Genomic DNA, 24,733 nt, shown 5'->3' on the forward strand with positions numbered 1-24,733 from the left:
TCGATGATCGACTTTGTAGTCGTGTCATCGGATTTGCGGCTGCATGTTTTGGACACTCGGGTGAAGAGAGGGGCGGAGCTGTCAACTGATCACCACCTGGTGGTGAGTTGGCTCCGATGGTGGGGGAAGATGCCGGTCCGACACGGCAGACCCAAGCATATTGTGAGGGTCTGCTGGGAACGCTTGGCAGAATCCCCTGTCAGAAAGAGTTTGAGCTCCCACCTCCGGCAGAACTTTGCCCACGTACCGGTGGAGGCGGGGGACATTGAGTCTGAGTGGACCATGTTTCGTGCCTCCATTGTTGAGGCAGCCGATCAAAGCTGTGGACGCAAGGTGGTCGGTGCCTGTCGTGGCGGCCAGAGGACGACCCAGGACACGCTGGAGAGACTACGTCTCCCAGCTGGCCTGGGAACGCCTGGGCATCCCTCCGGCAGAGCTGGAAGATGTGGCTGGGGAGCGGGAAGTCTGGGCTTCCCTGCTGAAGCTGCTGCCTCCGCGACCCGACCCCGGATAACCGGCGGATAATGGATAGATGGGTGGATGGATGTTCTTTATGGTAGGACGTGACTTTTTTAAAAATGTGTTAAACAGTATTTTGTGACACTCAGTGCTGTGAACCTCTTGCACTTTCATAGTTTTTACTTTTTTTAATTATCATATTTAATATAAGAGGCTCGGATAATAGATGAATGGATATTGTTATTATTTTTGGGTAGATGAGGAGAAAGCTTTGAATACCGAAGGTAGAAAAGTGCTAGACAAGGGACAGCCCAATTAAATTTTGCTCTTCCCTATAAATTGGGCGACGTTTTGGTGGCGTACCATGAGATGTGGAATACTGTCTTAGCATCGTAAAGATTGGGACACTCTGGTGCAGTGGTTCACATAGTTGACCGAGGTGCAGCAGGGGTGGGATTAAGTCCCACTCAAATTCAGACTTGGAGCCCATTTGCAAAAGCAGGCCAAAATAAAAACGACACAGATGAGTTGAGAATGTGGTCAAACATTATGTAGGAGTTTCGACATGCCCGCCGACGATGTCAGTGGAGGTTATCCGGACATGTGATCACAGTCAGAACACCTCCGGCCCCCCTCACTCATGGGGGAGGCTTCGAAACACATGTGGCGTGGGGGAAGATTCCTCGATTCTCTCTTCCAATGCATGGATTTGGGGATTTCGAATGAGATCTGTCATTTTCTTGCTTTGATGTCATTGTGGGATATCTACACACAAGCCCCCCCACTTGTTCCTGTGAAGACCGCCAGACCATCATTAATTCATGGGGCAGCACACATGCACGCTGTATTTGTATGCATGTGTGTGTGTGTGTGTGAGCGAAGGAAAGAAAGGGAGTTATGTATTATTTAGCATCATGTCAGAGGCGGTTTGATATCGTGCTGATGAGATGGAATCACAGATGATCGCGCACACACACACACACACCAAAACGCCATGTTGAATAATTATTCTTTTCGTTTCCGCTGTCCTTCACCTTGCTCACTTGTTTAAGAAGGCCTTATCTGGGCATTCGGATTCATTCGAAAATCTCGGAGCATACTTTTTAATTCTTGAGTTACTTTTCTGTTTAGTCTGGGTTGCAATTTACAAGAACAGAATGGTTTAGTTTTTGCCTTAGTTTTAGCTTTCTTTGCGAAGTGCGTGGTCCATGAGGTGTGCTGACTGCCTGAAGGCTGAAAAGGCCAGCCTGAACTCTAAATATGACAGAGGTTTAAAAGCAAACTCGGTGTGTCTTTTGATGTGTTGTATCCCACTCCTCTTGCCAGCGTGATCAAGTCGCGTTATCAGTTGCGGTGACACCGCTTGAGTGTGTACTGACAAAGACACTGAGTCATGTAATGGATGTGGCCTTTTCACTGACAAGGAGCCACAAAAACAGCAACGACACCGGCTTGTTTATTTATTTATTTATTTTTGTAGACCGAAGAAGCACAAACAGACGTCTCTGATGTTGCCTTTTTTGTTCCCGGCCAACATCGTTTTGACTGTTTATTATTCAGTTTGGGCTGTAAGTGTAAGGGACATGAAAAGAAGTTGCCCTGAAAGCTTTTTGAAGGAGTAGGACAAATAAGGAGATGCCAACAATTACTTTGGTCAAAAATGCAATGAAAAGGCCTCAAAAAAAGATGAAGACGATTCTATATTTTTGTGTCACTGGCCCGTCGGGGTCGTCTTCAGACGATGACAAGTTCTAAGAAAGGTCCGATTATGATATACTGCCATCTAGTTTATTTTGAAAGGTAGTGACAGGTGGGGAGTGAGGTTTACCTTCTTCCAAACATTTTTTTATTGATTGAGAGTGTCGTTGATCTCATGATTTTGTATTAAAAATTTAAATTACTCACAACTATAGTATATTTTGCTTGCCACCAAGTCAACAATGTGATCTGCTGGCATCCTATGCGCCGCATTTACGATGCAAGATGATGAAACGGAACAGTTGGCCAAAAACTTCAGCAAACAAGGTTGGGATATTTTTTTTTTTGGTTCAGCAATTTGCATGCAACCGTGGTTCCAGAAACACTAGGAGTGGATAAAACATACCCTGCGACGGCGACCTTTCGGTAATTAAAAGCATGTAGCCTTGCGTTCTTGACCTTCTGTGTTAATTGTAAAAAGCCGATGAACAAAGGTGATGCATATAGTCGCACGTGGACCTCATAAGAGGCCTTGCCTTCTGTCATCAGATGCACCGATTTGGTCCTCAAGGTGACCTGTTGCCTTTCAACTTTAATTTGTGTTGGTATGACCTCTCACGCATCATAAAATCTTAATGAACTCTCTTGACAATATTTTGATTAGAATTTTCACATTAACTGTCATGCAAGTACTCCCTCGAGTAAATTGAGAAAAAAGATTTATAAATGCCCATAGATGCCACAAGATGGCACTCTTCAACTCACTTCAACCTTGGTAACTAACAAGTTGCCACAAGGTGGTGGCACAGTGCTACTTTTGTCTGAATGAACCTCCTCGCATCAAATTGCTACGAGGGCGTGAACAAAGCGTTGCGTTGTTTTTTTTTTTCGCTCTATTTCCCCCTATGTCGATCAAGGAAATGTACTCAATTGAATTTTACTTTTGTGTGTGGCATTTGTAAGTTAAACATTGTTTTCTGCCAGAACTGGAGGCGGAGGTTTTGTCGCTGTAGCAAGCTGCGTTCCCCAAAGACAAAGTGACTGCTCTCTTTCTTCACGACAATGACATACGTATCTTACACTATCGTTTTTTTTTTTCTTCCTACTTGTTTCACATCTATTTCTTTCATCGCTTACCCCCCCCCCCCCCCCCCCCCCCACTGTTACATGCAGCACACCAGCAAATACGCATGAGGCTGTGCACATATACACGAGTGTGGCTCGGGTCATGCATTTCAAATGAGGGAGAAAATGTCAGTACTGTCCCTGGAGACAAAACTGGGGGTGTAAAGCCCTGGATACGAATGCGGAGGTGTGTGTCCGTAATGGAAATGCATGTACGCCGCATATTCCCCATGTTAATCCGTCCAGGTGGAAAGTACAGCTTCCAGTTACACCACAGAAACGCAATTTTCTCATTAGATTCGCATTGTCTAAAGTTTCACCATGATGAAACTTTAACTGTACAACCAATGATTTAGGATTATTAATTTAGTACTGATAATCATTTGTTCTAACGAGCTCCATATTTGCTCAGTGCGCTTGTCTAACTTGCAATGCACCTACTGTGTTAGTGCAAATCAACTTAATAAGTCTTCGTTTACAAAAAACGGTCAATGCCGCAAGTCCTCCCTAGTGAACGATAAGCGATCCAGGAGTCTAATATAACGGTGCTGTCATTACAGCATGTTCATGTTTTGTTGTGATGATGTCATAATGTCAATGCGGCAAACGGATCTTACCTTGACAGGACACTGATGATGTCTCATGTCCAAAGAAACGACAAAAATCCAATTTGTGTCAGGCTGAGAAAAATGTCCCCAAAACATACCAAAAAGTGGTTGTCGGTGTGACACCTTGGTATTTTAATTAAAGTGTAGCAGGCGGCACAAAAGGAAATTGACGTGCGCCGGATGATATTCTGACCTCATCTGAATGATGTTCACTACTTTTTGTGAGGGACTCATTGCCAACTTGAAAATGATTCATTGGTACCGAATTCAGGCCTGTCAGATGCATTTTAGACGATATTACAAACCCACTTGTGTACTCCTGTCCTGTCCTGTCCTGCCTTGGTCTGTTCTGGCCGGTCTTGTTGAGTGTCACACCTTCAATATTTGCAAACAGTCGACTGATTTCAGTCTATTTTTATGATATTCAAATGCCACTATGTTGACATTTCTGAGTCACTCTTTCCACCCACTGAGCTATTTCCCGAGTGTGAGAAAAACAAAAAAAGTATCCATTCATAAGACGGCCATGAAATCACCCAAATATACAGTATGCTTGTAATTTTGACCTATGAACGTAACGTCTATAACTTTTGGTGATCAAGTGCTTGCATGCAAGCTTGTATGTGTCACTCAGCTCTCCAGGGAGGTTGCCGTGACGTTAGATTTAATAAGTCACACTGCAATAAGCATGCCTATTAGATACACGCACACACTAAAGTTAGCCAAGCAATACATGCTCTAGTGTTAGTGCACATTTTCTTCTACCATGTTTCCTCAAATCGTGGCCACTACTTTAATAGACGGTGACAGGATCAGTCGTATAATGGTATGTTAACCACAGGAAAACGACAATAGTTGAAAGAAGTGGAATGCAGTGTACAAGGTCTTCTTACTCACACAACTGCCGCCTCATTTGTACTAAACAGGATCATCCTTGTGTGCGAAATACAATGGTTACTTGCAACCGGCAGTTAAAACATAAGCTTGGGCAATAAGACACAATCTGCTTCACCAACGCAAGGTTGCTCTGATAAAACTCTATTCCACTTAGTAACTGTTATCATCTACATTCGGTCACATAGACGCATTAATGAATTAACGCATTCACTACCAGCTGAGTAAAAAAAAAAAAAATAATAATCTTTGACGTCTTTATCCGTCAATGGTAGTTAAATGAGTCAATTTATGATAGCATTTGAATACTATTGCTAACCACAGCGACATCATCCACCAGGCTACTTATCTGACTGTTCAGCATTTATGGACCTGTATTATGCCTTTAATCGTTTTTATGGCCGTTTCGCTGAATTTCTCTGTAATAGCCATTTTTATTTAGTTTTAAAGTGCAACTTTGCCGGACATGAATTGTTGTATAACTAGTATTGGAGAGGTTGAGCCCCTAATGTACAATCACCCCATTAGACACTTATAGGCCACTGTTTGCATGAATCCAATACTTGAACTTTGAGTAGTCTTCACCCGAGTCAAAGACACGCACACATGCTGGGTATGTCTCAACAGGCGCTAATGTGTACATGGCGCACTGCTTAATGATTCATACATCACTTAGTAGCATTAACCTTGCACAGGCCTCCATCCCGCTGTCAGTACACTAGCTGTCACTTTCTTTGGGGACAAGTCAAAGATCCGTCTGAAGTGGCTGCTAAAGGGGAGGGTGGTTAAAAAAAAAACACCCTCCGGCGATCCCTAGGGGTGTCAATGTTCATTACCGTATTCACATCAAGCTGGGAGAGACTTTCAAAGTTGGCAGTTTCGGAACTTCAGGAAAGGTTATGGACTTGAAGGTGTTGTAGACGATACGGGTGGTAATCGTGATGCAGTTACATCCTGGTCTGGTTACCAGTCAATCCTAGGGCACATAGAGACATACAACCGTTGACCATTTAGATTCTTCAATAAATCAAACGTGTGTTTTTGGAATGTGAGCGGAAACCAGAGTCCTCAGAAAAAAAATCCTGGTAAGCACAGAGAGAACATGGAATCACAACGTAGGAAACACGGAGAAGAGATTGGAGCACCATGGATCCGAACTGGGGGACAGATGTGCTCATCTCATTGACTGAAATGGAATCATGGTCCTGTCAATGTCAAGAATTACACTGGAGAGGATTTAAAAAAAAAAAAAATGTAAGATTAGCTCCGTGACCAGCAGGCTAGATTCCGGCAGAACAGATCCGGTACTCCCACCTCTACATACATAGAAGAGAATCACTTCGACAATGCGTATGAATAGACGACGTGAAAACCTCTGGGGCGCAATCATCTACCTCATCCTCTTAAATTTAGGATTGCAGAGTTGCTTAATGCTGGCAAATTGGTAAAACACTTTGAGGTGAAGACTAGAGTCCACCAAGCTTGTGCAATGTTGCCATGTCTCTTCTTTCTGGTTCTTGAAGACCACTACAGCAGGGATGAACTGGATGACCTTGACTTTGCACTCGAGCGACCACTGACCGATGCAAGATAACACCACTCTACCTGGAGAGATCATCAGTAGAGACAAGTCTCCGGATCGATACAAAGAAGACAGATTCCATGAGGATCGACACCACTGCCAGAATACCAGTCACGGTTGGTGGAGAGCCCATCAAGGGAGGCGGGTTCTTTTGTCTACCTTGGAAGATGAGACAGACATCAGAGACAGGATTAGCTTTCACCATCCTGAAGAACATAAAAATCAGTTGCACATCAAGTAAGTCCTGTTTGTATGGATATGGAATTTGGAGGATTACAGAGGTTTTGTCAAACATGTCCACGCAGGTTGGCTTTTTTCGGCAAAGATCTGAACGAGGACGGATCATTCTTTCAACGAATTGGATGGTCATGGGAATTGTTTGCGAACTTGTCGGGCGTTGTTCTGCAGTTATTTTCTTTGTAGAAGCGCAGTGTGCATCCCTTGGGCTTAACTCCCAGTTGCCTACATGGCTGGAGGCCTTTGCTAACATCATGCTAATCCTATTTAGAAAATTATCAGGAGGTTCCATTCAAACACATCTGCGTTTATTTTGTGTTGCCGTCCCAAGGAGAAGATACTATGAGGCTTACTGTGGCCAAGGTTGAGCTGCAGCGCATCATACATGGGAGTGAACATCAAAATGACAATGGCTGATGGGACGCTGACCCGAAGTGAGGAAGACATAGAAATACAAAAGAAGAGCGGGCATGTGCATGTGTGTGCTCAGTGAGCGACGAAGTGTCGCGCTATTGATCAGCTCTCAAGGGCCGCATTCATTTACTCAGCTCTGTTCAATGTCACATGGATGGCATCTGATCTTCTTTTGGAAATCTCTTTCTCTCGGCCTTTCTGCTTCTCTGTGGTGTTCAGCCTCGTAATGGATATTGATTAAGTTTTAGGGACATACTGTAGCTTTCGATCTGCCTTTGCGAACCCGCGTCTGCCTCTGCACTCACTGTGTGAGGCGACGCCATCTTTCCAGATGGCACTCATTTCAAAGTGCGTGCGTGTGCATATCGCACACTTAAAGATTTCCTATTGGTCGCCGGCTCCCTCCCTCTGGGCCTAACGGCCCGTCATTGATCGGGCCAATTAGCATTCACGCCTCTTAATTAATACCGGAGCCTGATATTCACGGGTGCACGCAGCTCGTTTGGATTCACGCCAAGGTGAAGGCGGGAAAGATGCTCTTTTATTGTCACTTATGAGAAGTTCTCTGAGCATTTCCTCACCTGAACTTCTGTACAAAAGCATTTTCTCACTGCATTTGGTTCTTTACTTCACACTGCATTTCGGAGCCGTTTCTAAGGCTAGAATTTTGCCTACATGAACCCTAGAGAGAGGCAGGTATCCGAGACCAGCTAAATTGACTTTTTTTTTTTTCATAAAATAGGCACTTGTGCCCGTCTATCACTACTCACAATAATATCTTTGTGAAATGTATCAATAGCTTTTTTGAAGCGGGCATTGATCACCCGACAAGGACTCACAGAGTAGAACACAGTCTTGAATCCACACAGACGGGCTCATTGCACTCATGTGGAGCAGCAAAAGTGGAGGTGAAGGGCCTCTAATTGTGCCTTCTCGTGCAACCGTGTGAGCGCGAAGACGGCTGTCATTATGTGCTCGTTCACTTATACACACATGGAGAGGGAAATAAAGAACCGTTGACGTCTTGGCACGGGGAATCTCGTTCGGTGAGAATTAGCTAATGGCAGAGGACGGCGCCATCATCTCCAACACGATCGATCCTTTTTCCAGTAGTCACTCGCGTTTCACCGGTGATGCTGCAATGTGATTGGATGATTGGCTGTCACTCAAGTGGCATTGTTTCATGTCCTGCATTTTCATTCAGTAGATATTCTCAAATGTTACAAATTTATTTATTTATTTATTTTTCTTTTATGTAGTATTTTTGCAGTTGTAAATTCAAATCATTAATTGTAATAATGTGTAACATTTATACAATTTATAATTCAATTGAAAAAAATTGCAACATTTATACAATTTAATGTAGCATTATTTATTTATTCATTTTCAATTTGTATGTGTTTTTATTTGTTCAGTTACGGTGGCGGCATCATTCGCAGCGTCCTCATAGTTGTCCAGAATGGATTTAAAACCGCCCGGAGTTGCTTACCAACTTCTTCAGCTAACCCTGTGACTAATTGTTCACACAGCACACATACAACATCAAGGCATCAACACTATAAAGTCAGACTCCTGGTTGCCGCAGGGATGAAGGTGAATTTGCTGCATTATAAAGACCCAGCGAGACGTTGACGGTCTGTTGCCCCCCCCCCCCCCCCGGTCCTGTAATGTTTGATATCCACAAGCATTAGCAATACGCGAGCGTGGGAACAAACGCATCTTCACGGCTGCCAGATACAACCGGATACAACCTCTTTCCCCTCCCCCACTCTGTTGATGCCTCCATAAATAATAATTGCTTCTAATTACATGCCAGCTGAGGTGGCCGTGATTGTAGCTTTATTAGAGATGTTCGTCACTGTCTTTGTAAGGTTGCACTGGGGCGTTGTGTGATAGTTAGTTGCTGACAACACAGGTTTTTAACAACATATTGTGAGCTTTTCATGATTAAGTGGTGGGTTCATTTTAAATCGGTTGGACTGTAACATTTGGAAGCCAAATATGATAAGGTTATAATTTAAAACCTTGTTGGATGACGATCAGATCCAGATCATCCTTCAGCATGCATTGCATATTTAACTTCTGAAATCCCATTTAAGATGTTGCCAAGTTGTTCCGATCCCTTTTGAAGGGCATCTACCCTTGTGAGAATGTTTCGCTTTTTTAGGTGGGCAGGTGACAACGCACTCTCCCCACAAAAAAACAAACACTCTGTAATGTTCCATATAAAGGTTAAAAACAATCCAGATGTGTGTAACTGCCCAGTAAAGTAAACATTTTTGATAATGACATGCATTGCAAAAAAAATTATAATAAATAAATAAATAAATATATATATATGTATTTATTTGTTTATTTATTTATTTACTTATTTATTTTTACTTGCAATACAATAATCCATGGCATTATGGGAAAATAACCTAAATATTTTTTTCAGTTTCTATTTCTTCATTATTTTATTTTAAAAATGTCATTGTTTATGTAGCTTTAAGCTACTTTAAAAACAAAATCGAAAATGAGTACCCCGGGGTATTTAATCTATTGTCATTCAACACTGCCAAAATTGCTGCGAAATGTCGTTCTTTTGCTTGAGCCACTCCAACTTATCTGTCATCCTTTTGTTCGACATTTCCTCGGCATGATCATCTTTAAACGGCTTAATTTTACCATACTAAGGCTCTTTTGTGTACGATTTGTCACTTTTTTTTTTTTAAACTGCGGCTGGCTCATCGCCACATTTATCTTCTCGTCGAGAAGCCACACATTCAATAATACCATTATCTCATTGCGCGAGTGTGCCTCTGTGTGTGTGAGTTCAGACACCATTGTTGGGCTTGTGAATGACAGCTCAGCGGATACTTTATTAAAAGTGAAGGGAGTCAGACGTCCTCTTGCTGTCAATACTGCTGATATATCACAAATATTAGAGCTGAAAGACAGAATGTCACGTCTTCTAAATGGAAAAAAAACAATTCCCTCCAAAGTTTAGCCGACTGCTCAAAAGTTTTCCAAGGGAGCCTTTCAATCTGTTTTAAATGAATGTATCTTGATGTTATAGAGGTGTGATTAAACTCTTTAAATAATTAAAAAAAAACACAAAAAAAACGCAATATTGCATATTGCTCGGTTTGTTAGTTCTGACTTACAATGACTGAATTGACAAATTGTGATCAGTCCCTTTGCGTGACATGGTGGGAAGGGAGGGGGGCGTGGCCATAATGCTCAATCCCAGGAGGTGTCTTTAAACTCCTTAGTTTTGTATTGCTTTCTCCAAAACAAATTGATAAAATTTAAAATGCAAGCTAATATTATCATCCTGATAAAGAAAAAAATACATAAAATGAGATGGTTGTCTCTTTAAAGTAACGTTACAATAATTCAAAAATGCAAATTGAAATTAGGATAAAATGATTCATTTTGTACAGTTTTCAGTTTTTCAATTGGATATCATGACACTTTATTTAATTCAACGCATGCATCAGTTTTCGACAAGGTTGCCTTGCTACCGAAATCTTAACCGTTGCCTATCGATATTGATCACGCCATCTGCTAGCCGGTCTCTGAGCTGCACTTTTCTCGCAAAAAAGAAGACGCGACTTGAGTGCTAGACATTTACACTTCCTCTTACCTACTGTTACCTCACATTTCCATTTGGGAACGCATACCATGAACCATAAAGAAAATGTAAAGTTCTGAATATTTGTACACCACAAGTTTGAGAGCCGGTCTGAGCAAGAGAAAGCGGCCAGGTGGTTTTGGACGCCTTTGAAAGTGAGGAGTACTTTGAACTTGATGCATGGTGGGATGAGAAGGCAGTGAAGGTTCTTGGGGGGGGGGGGGACAGGCCTCTGGAGTGGAAATGTGTGAGTGAATTGTGAATATAATCGAGTTCTCTGAGGGCTTTGGAGGATGAGCCTTAAACATTTGACAACGCTGCAAAAAAAAAAAACAGGAAGAAGTTTCATATACTGCTTACTTTTTATTTTTTTTAAAGAAATACAGTGCTCAAACATTTTTCCCGTCTTGCATTGTGTGTGTGTGTGTGTGTGTGAAACACTCCAATAGAGCGTAGAATAAAAAAATATACATGCAAGCACTACTTTTGAAGAGGAGCAATGCAAATCTAGTGAGACTGCATTTTATTAAATCAAATTAAAGTAGGATTCCACTCACTTGTAGTAAATTATATTAAATTGGAGTGAACGTAAGCAATTCATGAACGTAGCGGCTCACAAATATATATATTTTTTTCTCGTAAGAAGATTGAGTCAAGGAACAGGTGAGGAGATGAACATTGCTCATTTGAATATTCTTTCAAATCTGATAGATTTTTATGGAAAATGCCGTTGGATGAATTTTCTGCTGGATTCATCCGTCACACTCCTTAAATGGATCTTTCATGCGCGGTTTGAGCTGTTCTGTTGAGGGAGGAAAAAAAACAGTTGACTCCTTTAATCCAAGATGGTGCTGACAAAGGTAAAAAAAAAAACTTCTTAAGTCACTGAATCGTTTTGTTTTTTTTCCCTTGTCATCCGTCTCACGAAAAGCTGGTATTTTATTTTTTTTTTTTTTACCCCAAATTATATTTGCTTATCTATGGCGAAATGAAAGTCCAGATAAACGCTGGCGTGAGTTTGCGCGTTGGGGGTTAGATGGCTGCATCCCGGCCACTCCGCATCTACATGTGCGTGACCAATGCAGATCAGTCTACAGATGGGCCATAAAAGCAGCAGCTTGTAATGAAGCGACTGAGACCGTAATGATGGTTATGGCAGACCAGAGGCGGGTGCGGGGGGTTGAGGACGAGCGAGGTAGCAATGGAAAGACGGAGCGAGTAATTAGGAAGGAAGAAAAGGTGAGGATAAATAATTGAGGGCGCTCGTCAGTAAACCAGCAGTCTGGCATGGCTGCTGGCGACCGGATAAATTGTTGTGATGAAACGATGAAAATGTCCGCATCTCCGGCAGACAGATCAAAGACAGCTTTACTTTCACAATGTTAAAGCAGTGAGTCGCGGCTATATCAGAGAATTTGAAGCAATTGTTATTTTCGCGGCTTTTAGTGTATGGAGACAATACTGAAATTAGAGTTATGCACATGGTATTTCATATGTTGGGTTAAAATCTGCAACATGGAACAAATGAGACATTTAAGCTAATGCTAATTTTTCTTTAGTACAATTCAACTAATTAAAACATACTTTTGAAGGTATTCCTTTGATCCTGTCCTCACTCTTTCTCGCGATCAAAATAATAAGGGTCTGTTAGCTCAATGCTAACATTTTATGTGAAATGTCCCGGACAAGCTAATGGAAAGTGACATTAGATTTTGTCAGATTTATTGACCTCCAAACAACTGCTACTTTAAATCACACGTAGCTACATCGCATGCGAATACAACGTACAACTATATGACGATTACCACTGGAAGTTGTTGGGGACCTTCTCTGCCTCAAACGAAATATTGATTATAAAAAATCCACAATGTAGCGATGTAAAAGATGAACCGCTGTCCAGCCGGGAAAACTTGGAATGAGAGAGACCGATTGGAAAGACGGAATGTAATGGAAGCCTGAATGAAAAAGTGATGAAAGCAATTTGGCAATCGCTCCCGTGTGTGTAGTACTAAATGTGTCTCTGATAGGACGATGAACCACCACAAGAGTCCCGACTCCCAACGCCGCGGGGTACAAAATCAATAGGCCAACAGGTCAAAACCCGACATCCAACCACCAGGGGGCTGCCACAATGATGGATGACCCTGCGTGCGTATGTGTGTGTTGAGATAAGAAGGTCAGAGAGAGGTCTTCAGCAAAGGCATTCGCGCTAAACGCTTCTACAGAGACGCTCGAACCAAACTAATTACTGTACATAAAAGTATGTTCATTTCCTTTCTTTTTTACTGTTTTTTCTGCAGCCGAGACTCGTTTGGAGGCAAATTTATCCCGCCATTAAGTCAATTACGTCCTCGTTTTCTCCTTTCCCAAAAAAGTTTTAAAGCGCGGCGGCCCTCATTAGCCGAGTAATGGATGCTATTCATATCCAGGAAGCTTTTCGGGAAAGGAGGAGGGACATCTCGGGCGAGTGATGAGCATCGCCCCGGCAACAATAGCGAGGCGTCTCTCAGTTAAATGAACGATCTAGAAGTCGTTAATTCACGTGATGACGATCAATCGCCGCCGCCCACGGACTCCTCGGCGGGGGGTTCCTGTATTTACATCTATTACAATGCAATTAAGCGTCTGTTACATAGTAATTAACCGTTGATAGCTATATTAATAATAACGGACAAAACATGCATTCATTTGAGGCAACAAGCCCTCATTATAATCGCTGAAACTTCATTCAAATAATGTATGGAATTTAATGGGAGTCTTTTCAGTGAACACAAACTAATGCTAATGCTAAAATCGCTAACAATGCAATGTGCTATTCTATTGTGATAACTGCAAGACGTACCCTTAACCACTCAGCTTCCCTGCAAAAAAAAGCATTTGAGATCACCGAGATCACGCTCCCCCCCCCCAAACACAACCCATCTGTCTCCTTCCCAGTCACCCCCTCAATCATCACTCCACTAGACCTCCTCAGCCGCCCCAGACCCGTACCCTCCACCACCACCCCACCTCCGCCTAACCTCGCTAAATCCTATCTGTCTGCACACTTTCATCATTGTATCAATCACGCCGAATCTGTAAGAGCAGAGTTGGTCCCCATTCTCCCATCTAGCTCCTGCTTTATGGCTCGTAGCGTCCTCCTTCCCTTTGCCTCCCTCCTGCTCACTCTTCGGTGCGCATATACAGCTTAGTGTGTACACAGTACGCATCTGCCAGCAACACATGCGTCAGTAAATGTATCTTGAGGGAGAAACATCATTAACTTTAAATGGAGCACGGCTCCAACTGATAATTAACATCTGATTTGCATACATTTGGAGTTTTGTGGAGATTTTCGCGATATACTATATGCATTTAAACATGCGTGGATATACATGGCAGCTTTTTGAAAATTCATAAAATTCAATATGTTGACCCACAAAATATGTCTCAGGAAGCCATACATGGAAGACACGGGTCTGTTTGGTTTGAATCACCCTCTTCAGGTTTGAAGCGGTCAGCACTCCCAAAAAATATTTTGAAATTTCAGCACCAGGAGATGGCTGCGCTTAGCAACATGAAATTTGGAAGTCTTTGATAAATAAACCCACAAAAAACGTTAGCATGACCCATCGCTGAAAAGACATTTTTGTTTTCTTCAGCCAACCTTTTCAGGGGTACTTTAAAAATGGACTTCTCGTTTGACCGATTCTACCAAATAGGAGCCGCATATACGAGACATAAATTCTCATCATAGTATCTGGGCAGAGCAAAGTTTGATGAATCACCATAAAACACTTGAAAATTCAGCCTGCACTTGCTGGCAACCATTTTAGACCTCCATTTCCCATTTCCCCATCTTGATAACATTCGACATCTTTGACTTGCGCCGAGGGATTCTGCTTTTCATAATGGCGCCTGCTCTCCGGAGACCATTTTCTTTCAACATATCCCGCACCTTGACAGAGCTGAAAAACTTGTCAAGGAGCTGCAAGACGAGTCAGTTCCGTCCCAGCGCTTGCGCTTTCCTTGGCGTCTGAATCGAAAACTTCAATAACATTTCTTGGCATCTGGCCGCCACGACCGGAGAGCACACAAATGCTCTCGAAGGACGCGGCGGTCTGTGCTGGCAGTGACGGCGGCGCGCGGAGGCAAACATCTGCTCGTCTTCACGGGCCTTGTCTCCTGTTGGCAGAGTGTGGAAGTCTCACTTCCCGCGGGGCCTCATGCATGGTGCACGTCAGAACAATCAAGATGAATTGCTACTTACCATTGTAATATTTTACTTTGCACCAGGATACACTTGATTTAGAACTGCTTGAATTGTAAAAATGGGCCTAAATTTTTATCTCAATGACAGTGATCTCCTTTTATCACAGTGGATCCATTCCAGATAAAAGAACATTTTTAATATACTGCATAGAGACCATATACCTGAAATTAATATTTTTTAATGGCAGTAGTTTTACCCCTTTCGTTTACTTTCAACACGGGATTTATTAAAATACACTTTTCAAACCATTCCTGTGCGCCTGTTCTTCTCATTCTCCCGCGCTACCAAAATTCAGAAACCGTGAATATAACCACTTAGAGGCAATGAAAATGAGACACTCTTGCTTACGCAATTCTCCCCCCAAAAAACGGGCAGCTTGCTTCTTTCAAGCTATTTGTCACCCCGAGTTGAAGTAAAACTGAGACATAAAAAAGTGGAGTTTGCTTTGTCAAATTCGAACCACCGGTAAAATTTGCAACATACTGTACCCGCTCTGTTCTCCTCTTCGTTCCATTCCAGTCATCAACCACTTGCTAATTGAAATCTATAACCGCTCCGCTGGGATGCATTATGCTCTTCTCTAACCATAAATTTTCATCTGAAGTGATGCTCCGCCTGCTTATACCGACTCCCTCTCTTATGTGTTCTCGCAGAACTCCACAGTACATCCTGCGGGAACCCCGGCGTCCCGCCCAAAGCGGTTCTAAGTGGTGGCGGGCGCTTTGCCGTGGGCGGCAGTGTGCACTACAGCTGCGTGTCCGGCTATGTCCTGGATGGCCACGCCACACTCACCTGCGTGCTCAATTCCGGGAACACAGCCGTGTGGGACTTCCCCGCTCCCGTCTGCCGAGGTACACGCCATCGCCGAGCTTGCATGCGTTGCTCTTGCGGCTTTGTTGAATCTATCGTGAGGGAAACGCCTGACGCATGCATATCAGTGTCGCTGTTGATGTGCGTATGTGTGCGAGGGGATCTCGGGTTGTTGTTGTTTTTGTTCATCATGCCATTACAAGTCATTCTGCCCATATTTTTGGCGGTATTTAAATATCTTTCCACCATTTGTTTGGAAAGTGTACCTCTTCGGTTTCCCAAAAGCGGTACAACAATGGGTTTCTAGAAGATTCAACAGCACCTCTGCTGGTCACAATTTTAAGATTTAATCATAATTTAAAACCCTAATCCGAACCAACCTCTAATCTCCAATCAAAACCCACTAGCCCCAAACTCTGTTTCTTAACCCTTAAGTCCTAATTTTTCCCCCACCTAGCCTTTAACCTTCAACACTCATCCTAAACCCTAATGCCATCATAAAGCCCAAGACTTAACTACTTAGTTAAACCTCTAACTCTGAACCCTACCGCGAATCCTACATCCCATCGCCTAAACTTTCCAAACTTGAACCCCAAACCCTCCAGTCTTGAACCGAAAACACTAATCCCCAAATGTAGCCCCATGATCCCCAAACTCCTCGACCTCTCAACGTAACCCCATTCTCCTCTAACCCCAACACCTAAACTCAAACCATTCACTTTGACCGATTGCCCTCACCCCCATCTTCCTCTAACCCCCCCCCATACATCCCTTTTCTTCCGCTTAGCCAAGTTCAAGTGGCCACCCAGGAGACATTGTCTCTCCAGTGTCTTCTGGCTCCTCCCTGGGAACTCTTCCCAGCAGTACGTGCCCAGAAAACGTCCTCGGGAGGCATCCAGGAAGCATCCTAACAAGATGCTTGAGCCACCTCATCTGGCTCCTCTCGTTCCGGAGGAGCACCGGCAGTACTCTGAGCCCCTCCCAGATGGCCGAGTTTCTCACTTTATCTCAAACAGAGAGCCCGGACACCCTGCAGAGAAAACAAATTGTGGCCGCTTGTATCCGGGATCCTTCTTTCGGTCACGGGCTGCGGTGAGGGTAGGAATGTAGATCGACCAGAAAATTGAGAGCATTGCCTTTAGGCTCAGCTCCTTCTTGTCAAGTCAAATGTATTTATTCAGCCCTTAATCACAGAAATGTCCCAAAGGGCTTCACATGCCCACAGTTGACAAATATTAACGACATCCCCTGATCTTAATCCCCCCAGCGGGCAAGGAAAAACTCAGAAAAACCCCATCTGGGGAACAATGATAAACCTTGCGAAGGGACCACAGATAGGGGAATCCCCCTTCCAAGGATGACTAGGCTGCACTGTATGCCGAGTGGGCAACATTTGACACATGATGCTTGTTGAACTCGTGTAAAGTTCATTCCTTCACCATGACTTACAAATACAAAGTCTGCATCCTCGCAATTGCAGTGCTTTTACAGTATTAGTCATTAGGTGTTATTTTCAACAACTCAAAACAAAAAATAGAAGTCAGCTCTTCCTGGACTCATGCTGAGCCACCTCAATCCCAAGTTTTGCCAACACAAAACGACAGTCGCACACAAACACCACCTCATTAGAATGTGATTAAAAGAGACTGGTGATGACTGAGAGGCGTCAAACCAAATGCGAGCGATGAGTCACCCGACAGACCCCCCGACGGAAACGTGACTCCAACATGGTTTTCGCGAACGAATCGCAGCGTGAAACCGATTCATGTTCTCGTTCATAACCTCCCCTCAAGCCCCATCTATCTTCGAAATGGCTCCGTTAATTGCTCGCATTCATCCGAAGAACACAGTGGGTGTCAATCATGGGGACGCAGTGCGATTCTCTGCAGTTTCACAGCGATAGCGGGGGGTCCGGTAGATTTGCAGCTGAAGGAGGGGGAGGGGGGTGCCAACGTGATCAAAGAAACCAAAATGGAAGCCCCGCCAGAGACGTCGCTGGTGGCAGGATGGCTTGAACTCGACAAACAAGTACAAAGAGGAGCGAATGCGCGTTTCGTAGACAGGCCGTCTTCCCTTTTGTAATTGAAGAAAACTCGTTGTGGCTGAGGAGGGTTAAAGAGTTCATTCGGGGTTTTGTCTCATAGGGAACTTTCGCTATCAATTATCGCGCTTGTCCTCATTAAGGTCGCGCGGCTGATTTTGGGCGATTAGCGCGCTACGCTCAGAGTTGATTACAATTCATGCGCAGACAACAAATGACATTCAAATTTGCTGCTTGAAACCAAAATGGATGACTTTCGGTTCAAAGGTGGCTTGTTACGCGTGCAGCGTGAGATCAGTTCCCGCTCAGTGACGGTGTCTGTGTGTACTTTGTGACTGGCTGGCGACCAATCCAGGGTGTAAGGCATGACACGTTTATTTGTAAAGTACATTTCATGTTGCAAAAATCTCAATAAAATTATCTAAAATAATTAGATTAAAAATGATTAAGACCAATTAGTCTAGATAAAAGACAACTTGCGAATGGAGATTAAAACAAGAAAATAAAGGATCGACCTTTGGATACCATTTATATCTTTTTTTTCCGATATGAAATCAAATCGGAAGCACTTTTTACCAAGCATTGCGTTTGAGGCAACATAAGAACAGGTGAGCCATTCGACCCAAAGCCACCGCTCTTTTTTTATTGGGTGCTGTTTGATGACGTTGCTTCCGTGCGACATACATTAAGAGGACTACAACTTCAAGACAACTGTTCGACCTTCTCTTTTTCCGGCTAACAGGCGTGTAGTAATACCCAAAAGAATGAAAATCAAACCAAAGGCTCGTGTATTAAAATGATTGCCAAAGATGAAAGCAGAGGGCATCTCAGGATTGATTTCCAGAACTGATTAGGATTAATATTCCAACATAGCAATGTTCAAGTCACCCTGCATGGCTATGGAACGGGACGGGGGATGCTGGGAGCCAGGAAAAGCCACTTGTCATTGGCGGATTAGTAATGTCTCTGTCACTCTTGTCAGCGAGGCTAAGAGGGGTTAAGCTACGACTGTGAACGCAGGGCAGCGGACTGCAGCCCTTTTTGGGAAATTTGGTCTCTCACTAAATTCAAGTTATGACCGTTGCAACTTGGGTAATCCTTTTTCGAATAAATTAGTCAAGCGTGTCTTTTTTTTTTGTGTGCGCTTGGGGCATAGATCACTCTTTTATTGGGATCCCACAAACCCTTTTGAGTGGGGCGTCCAATCCTACTGGTGAGAGTACTAAAAATGATCTTTCATTTTCACCAACTATCCATATTTGTACTTCTACCACTGCTCTTGTACTAAAAATAAGTTTTGTTTCATAACTAAAACCTTCAAATGTCTGTCCCCAAATGCTCCATACAGTCCATGTAATAAATGCTTGGCTGAGCTCATTAGAATCAGTCACTATTATACTCTTAATGTCTGCTATCGGACTCCAATGCTTCTCATTAGTCACTTTCTACCGTACACAAAGGCCGGGCTGCTCTGTAAAGTCCCCGACTCTGTTTCTGGCTGTTGATGCGGGTTGCTATGGCGCCGGGTGCTAATGAGATGATGTGTGGCAGCTGGTTTGCTTTCACACAACCTGTTCATCAAACGGACGCTCGCAACCTGCTGCTGCTTCTGTATTTTTTTTCCCCCCCCATCCTTATTTTATTAAGGCTACAATCATAAATTCAAAAAAAAATTAGGAGGGGGGGCTCTCTTTACCTGAACAGTTTTGATGCTCCCTCCATGACTTGGATTTTTATTCTTGTGCAATAAAGTGACATGTTGTGCGCAATAATCCTGTAAAGGGCATGCAATCATCCACACTTGTTGCTTGACAAAATGAAAAATAAAGAGGAAAAAATGGAGTTCCTTGCCCGCCACCCAACTCCGCCCCTAGTTGTTGGCGTGACAAAATCCGTACTCCCCATTGGCCCAACAGTTGAGGCGGTAGCGTTTCATTCCTCAAAATAAATGAATCCCATCACACATTGTCGCGAAAATGTTAAGATAGAAAAAAGATAGTCATCAATTCAAATGTTTATTTATTTTTTTTTTTTTCAAAAATGTCCCCACATTCACAAGCAATAACCACGGCAGCCAATCGTTTTTTTTTTTGCCTGCAGGACATGTTTTTTCAACCTACCTCTCTGGTCTGACCAAGTTTGGTACATGCAAAAACTCCTCAGTGGTCTTTCAGGTCTAATTATTGCCTTGCTAATGGCTCCTTGCGGATGTAAAGCTCTGCTGAGCCAAGCAGCTGCAGAAGATGAACGTGCTCGACCTGCCAACCAAACATGGGCGTTCTCTCTCACACACACACACAGTACATACACGGTACACACACCGTATATACTCATGAAACGATGTAACAACCCGCGTCCATGGACACAAATTTTCACACTTGGAGATGAAATGGTCACCTGCAAAAGCCATATGCTACTATGACTCATTAAGTCACTCAGATGAATTATAGTGAAAAATAAAAACTGTTACTATACTACATCGAAACACTCATGGCATCTTGATTAATTAAAAAAAAAAAAAATGTGTAAAATCCACTAATACGAATCTGCGCGTTCCAAACTGCAAATATGCAAATGTATTTTTCAATAATAAATTCATAATGTCAGCATTCTTGCGGTTCATCTGGTTAGACCAGGGGTGGGCAAACTTTTTGATTGGCGGGTCACAATGAGTTCTAAAATTTGACAGAGGGGCCGGACCAGGAGCAGATGGATGGAGTGTTTTGCTAACCTCATCTCATCGTAGAAAAATAATCCATTAAATTTTAAATGAAAGAGAACAAAAGCATTACAACAATATATATGTCTTTGAAAAACCTCAGTATTTAGTAAATAAAACATTAACAAGGTTTATTCATTTGATTCTTTTTCAAATTCGGCGGGCCGGATTAAAACGTTTAATGGGCCGCATGTGGCCCCAGGCCGTAGTTTGCCCACACCTGGGTTAGACCTTTTGACCACCCCAGTCACACTGATGTAAAATTGCCCCTCCATGATCTAAGGCATTAAAAATAGGAATCAATCCCCCCTCCCCCCCCTTTCGAAGCTAAGTGCAAACGGGCCTCACGACATGTGTCCATTACTTTTTGACGAGCTATGTGAGGTATTATCTCCTCCCTGTCTGTCTCGACTCTTTCCTTTTTTTCCTGCCTTTCTCCGTAATAGTCCTTTTTATCTGATTTTCAATTCCTGATTAACGCCACATAAATTGTAATGTCCTGTTCACATTGTTGAATATTAATAAAGGTCTCCCACTTAGCAGAACCCGCAGCTGCTGCTTGTAGAAATATGGCGATAACATGAGCTTATTGTTCTATTTGAAGTCAGTTGACTTGTCATATATCCTTGGCAGAGACAATATAGTATTCTGACTCCTCTGCTCCCCTGCTAGGTTTTTTGCAAATGGTTTTATTTATGCGGCAGGTAGATAGTGAGCCGAGTTCATTTATACGAACAATTTAACTGCATGTGGAATTGTGTTTAGAAGTCCATTATTCACACTAATCACACTCCCTTCCTACCCTCCTGCCCCTCCTCTCCGTCTTCTTGCCTCGTCTCCCGCAGATCAATGTAGTGTTTTGTAGTGACACTTGAAGTGGTCTTATCTCTCTCCTGCAGACCTGCGTGCTCACTGCTTCCGACGACACGACCACTACACACACACAGAGTTATCATCCCACACACACTCGCAATCCACTTCTCAACATATTTTATTTCTTAGCTCATCCCCTCTAATGTTGTCGTCTCTCATTACCGGCGCGGCGGATGCTGTCTTAACAATCGAAGGAGGGATAAAGATGAGATTAAACCGTCCGTATTCCGTAATTATGTTTGGTCCTTGGAAGTCGAACATATCTGTCCAACCTGCAATTTGTTTGGTCCTATAATTAAATACCGCCATTAAGTAATAATGAATACAAAAGAAAGAAACAAGACCATTAAATATTAAATAGGTAACGTTTAAGTACCTTTTGCATCGCTAATAATTACGTTCGTGTTAAAGTTATACAGTATTTCACTGTCAGGAAATTACGTATTTTTGTTTTTCTGAATTAATTGAAAAACTGAAATGCCACCTTCACAAGGTGACATCAAAAGGAAAGTTCTGGGTCGAGTTTCATTCAGTCCCTCCAGGTGTGCTCCAGGGCTCCATCCCGGGGCACCCGCTCTTCATCATCTAGCTCCGCCTCCTCTGCCACATTATTTGTAAACTTGATTTGTTTTGAAGTTGACTCATTCACCTCAAACTAAATATTGATAACAAGAGAGGCGTCACTAATTACCAACAAATCTAGATAATCCAAAGTCAACAGTTCCAACAGATTGCACTACCTACTTCTGACTTGCAAATATGTGTAGCCTATTCTTCCCACGGTCCAAAATCTTGGCGGTATGTAGCAGGCTGATTAGCATAAACAAACGCCCCTGTTGCAAAGTTGTTCGTATTCTTGTTTTATTTTTCAAAACTTTTATTTCTGTGGCTTGTCTTGTTTGCATTTGTTAAACACATATTTGTACTGGCCCTAAGGCTGCAATTATGTTTAAAAAAAAAAATCAAAAATAATAATCAGCTCATATTTAAACGTCACTTCAAGCTTCCACCCCAAAATGTCTTTTGGCTCATTTTTATTGGATCAAAAATATCCCACTTTGAAAACTATTTTGGTTTTAATGTGAAATATGCTGAATGGGGATCAATAACCTGCCACGAACATGTCAATAATCACAGTTATATTTAAACAGTAGCAATAGTCGCCGTTAACGCTACAATCAATTAAGCATCTTTTTTGCGTAATATCACTCCGACGTAGGCTGTACGAGCGTGTTTCCTCGCAAAAACGCTGCTCATTTATTGATGTGACCCACTCGCTTGTTTATTTATGGAGGTGCACGTGGCGACACGCTTGTAAAAGAACACTTCTGTGGCATGCGCCAGCACCACAATGACGGTGGTCGGCTCGTGTGGTGTAACTGGAGCGTGACGCCACCTGATGCTGCTCAAGCAGTCCAAATCACCGTTGGTTCAGTGTTAGCATTTTCGACATCATTAAACACTAATTAATGTCGCGTTGTATAAAATCACAGGCCAGCAATTTGCATCATCTTAAAACATTATGGTCCAAATAGGGTCTCGGCATTATTTTACGACCATAAATACCCTGAACACTAGAATGCCAAAATTGACAGGAGAAATCTTCAGTATGCAAGAGTGAAGAACTGAAGCTCCACCCCTCACCTCAAGATGGCGCCAAAGAAATATAATAAAGCTATCAAGATGAGGTTTTCAGTGAACAGCAGAATAGAAGTTGCAAAAATAAACAGAAAGTCAATTTTAATTTTTTTTTTCTTCATTTTGAAATTCATAATTCGGAAGAATGTTTTTTTTTTTTGTTTTGTTTTTTTCACCACTTAAAAAAAACACATGTTCTAACTAATGAGGATTTTAATGCCAGGTGCTTTTGTATAAGTGGGTGGAATTAATTCAAAATAAACACGGAATAATAAGTAGGAGAAATCTCTTACAATAGTTTGCGATTGCACAAGCCTTTGCAATGACTTGATTTAAACGAGTCCCTTATTTTGCAGGACTTTTTGACACCACCGTCCGTGCAAAAAAAAAAAAAAAGTTTGTCGCCCTCCTGTTTGCAAATCTCAGTTGACTCCGTTGTGCGGTGGCGGCGTTGTGTGCAGAAGGCTTATGTCAGCTGCGTTTTACTTAACTTTAATCTGATTGCATTAAAAATGCTCACCGCGATGGCTCCTTTCCCCGCCACGGGATGCTGACGCTGCAACGGGGACGCACAATGCGGACAACAAAACGTGCACACCGGCACACACAAAGTTTGCGTTCACGCTCGAACACACAAAATCACTCACACGCAAGCTCAAGCGGTGTATAGTCGCACTACTGGAGTCAGCAGGGACTCATTTAGCCGCTAAATGATTCAGGATGTTCGCTCTCAATGTGTGTGTTCTGTGTGTATACAAATGCGTCTAAGCAGTCTCAATGCCGGGACAACATGATGATGTAATGCGGATTTTACATTTTAAGGTGCGGCCTTAGTGCTTAGATGGAAGAAGTAGGGTTAAGAGGAAGCTTTGAGATGACATTTTTTTGTCGTAAGGTTCCCGACACGAGTATGGAAACGAGCGCGCAAAGGCAATTTATCTGGCCTTAGGATTCTAACGACAAGGACATGAAGCTCGATCAAATTTCCATCTCTCCGCATGGCCTTCACGTCGTGTCCTCTATCTATTTAGTTTTCTCTGTCACGATCATCGGAACGTAGAAAACTAGATAGTTGGAGGCATCAGACATACCCTTGAGGAAGTCACAAAGGGACCCTTGTCACAGCAGGTACCTCGATACCTGCATAAAAAAAAAATAGTTATAGCCGAGTTTTGGTAAGAATAGTGCACACAGCAAGATAAGGGAGAAGACTTTGTGGTAGCAACCTGAAAAACTTTTTAAGCTTGTTAAAACGGATAAGTCACTGCTCACTGATCACCTGCACATTTTAATGAGATCTGACAACACTTGAGTTATGGAAAACACATCCCACCTTTGGCAAAGAGATAATGATCTCCACTAAACTACAAGCCCAACACCAACCAGAGTACTTCTTTCAAGAAATTAACAAATCACAAGTCAAAGTTCAGTGAGTTGCAATTCTCTTGACTACATGGCGACAAAAGTTCGAGCTCTATTGAATGAACAAACACAAATGATATGTATATATATATATATATATATAGAAACTACATTACATAAATAACTGTCTAATGGGCTCGTTATTATTATTTATTTTATTTATTTTATTTATTTTATTTATTTTATTTATTTTATTTATTTTATTTATTTTATTTATTTTGTTTATTTTATTTATTTTTTTATGTATTTATTTATTTAGTTTTTATTCATTTAATTTATTTATTTTTTATTTATCTTATTCACGACATGCCTGCCACCCCTGCAGCTCACCTCCGTGCCTTTTAA

The 24,733-nt window shown here is 42.5% G+C and overlaps 1 protein-coding gene across 1 annotated transcript in view; it reads left to right on the forward strand.

The window, feature by feature from the left end:
- Positions 1–24,733, forward strand: part of csmd3b (CUB and Sushi multiple domains 3b) — a 203,645-nt gene that overhangs the window by 61,455 nt on the left and 117,457 nt on the right. Inside the window, 1 exon segment of the mRNA XM_088318195.1 lies at positions 15,539–15,736. Coding sequence (XP_088174321.1) covers positions 15,539–15,736 — 198 coding nt within the window.

This window comes from Idiotropiscis lumnitzeri, chromosome 16 (genome assembly GCF_059441095.1).
Source record: "Idiotropiscis lumnitzeri isolate Australia: NSW breed Sydney's pygmy pipehorse chromosome 16, RoL_Ilum_1.0, whole genome shotgun sequence".
Lineage (NCBI taxonomy): Eukaryota > Metazoa > Chordata > Actinopteri > Syngnathiformes > Syngnathidae > Idiotropiscis > Idiotropiscis lumnitzeri.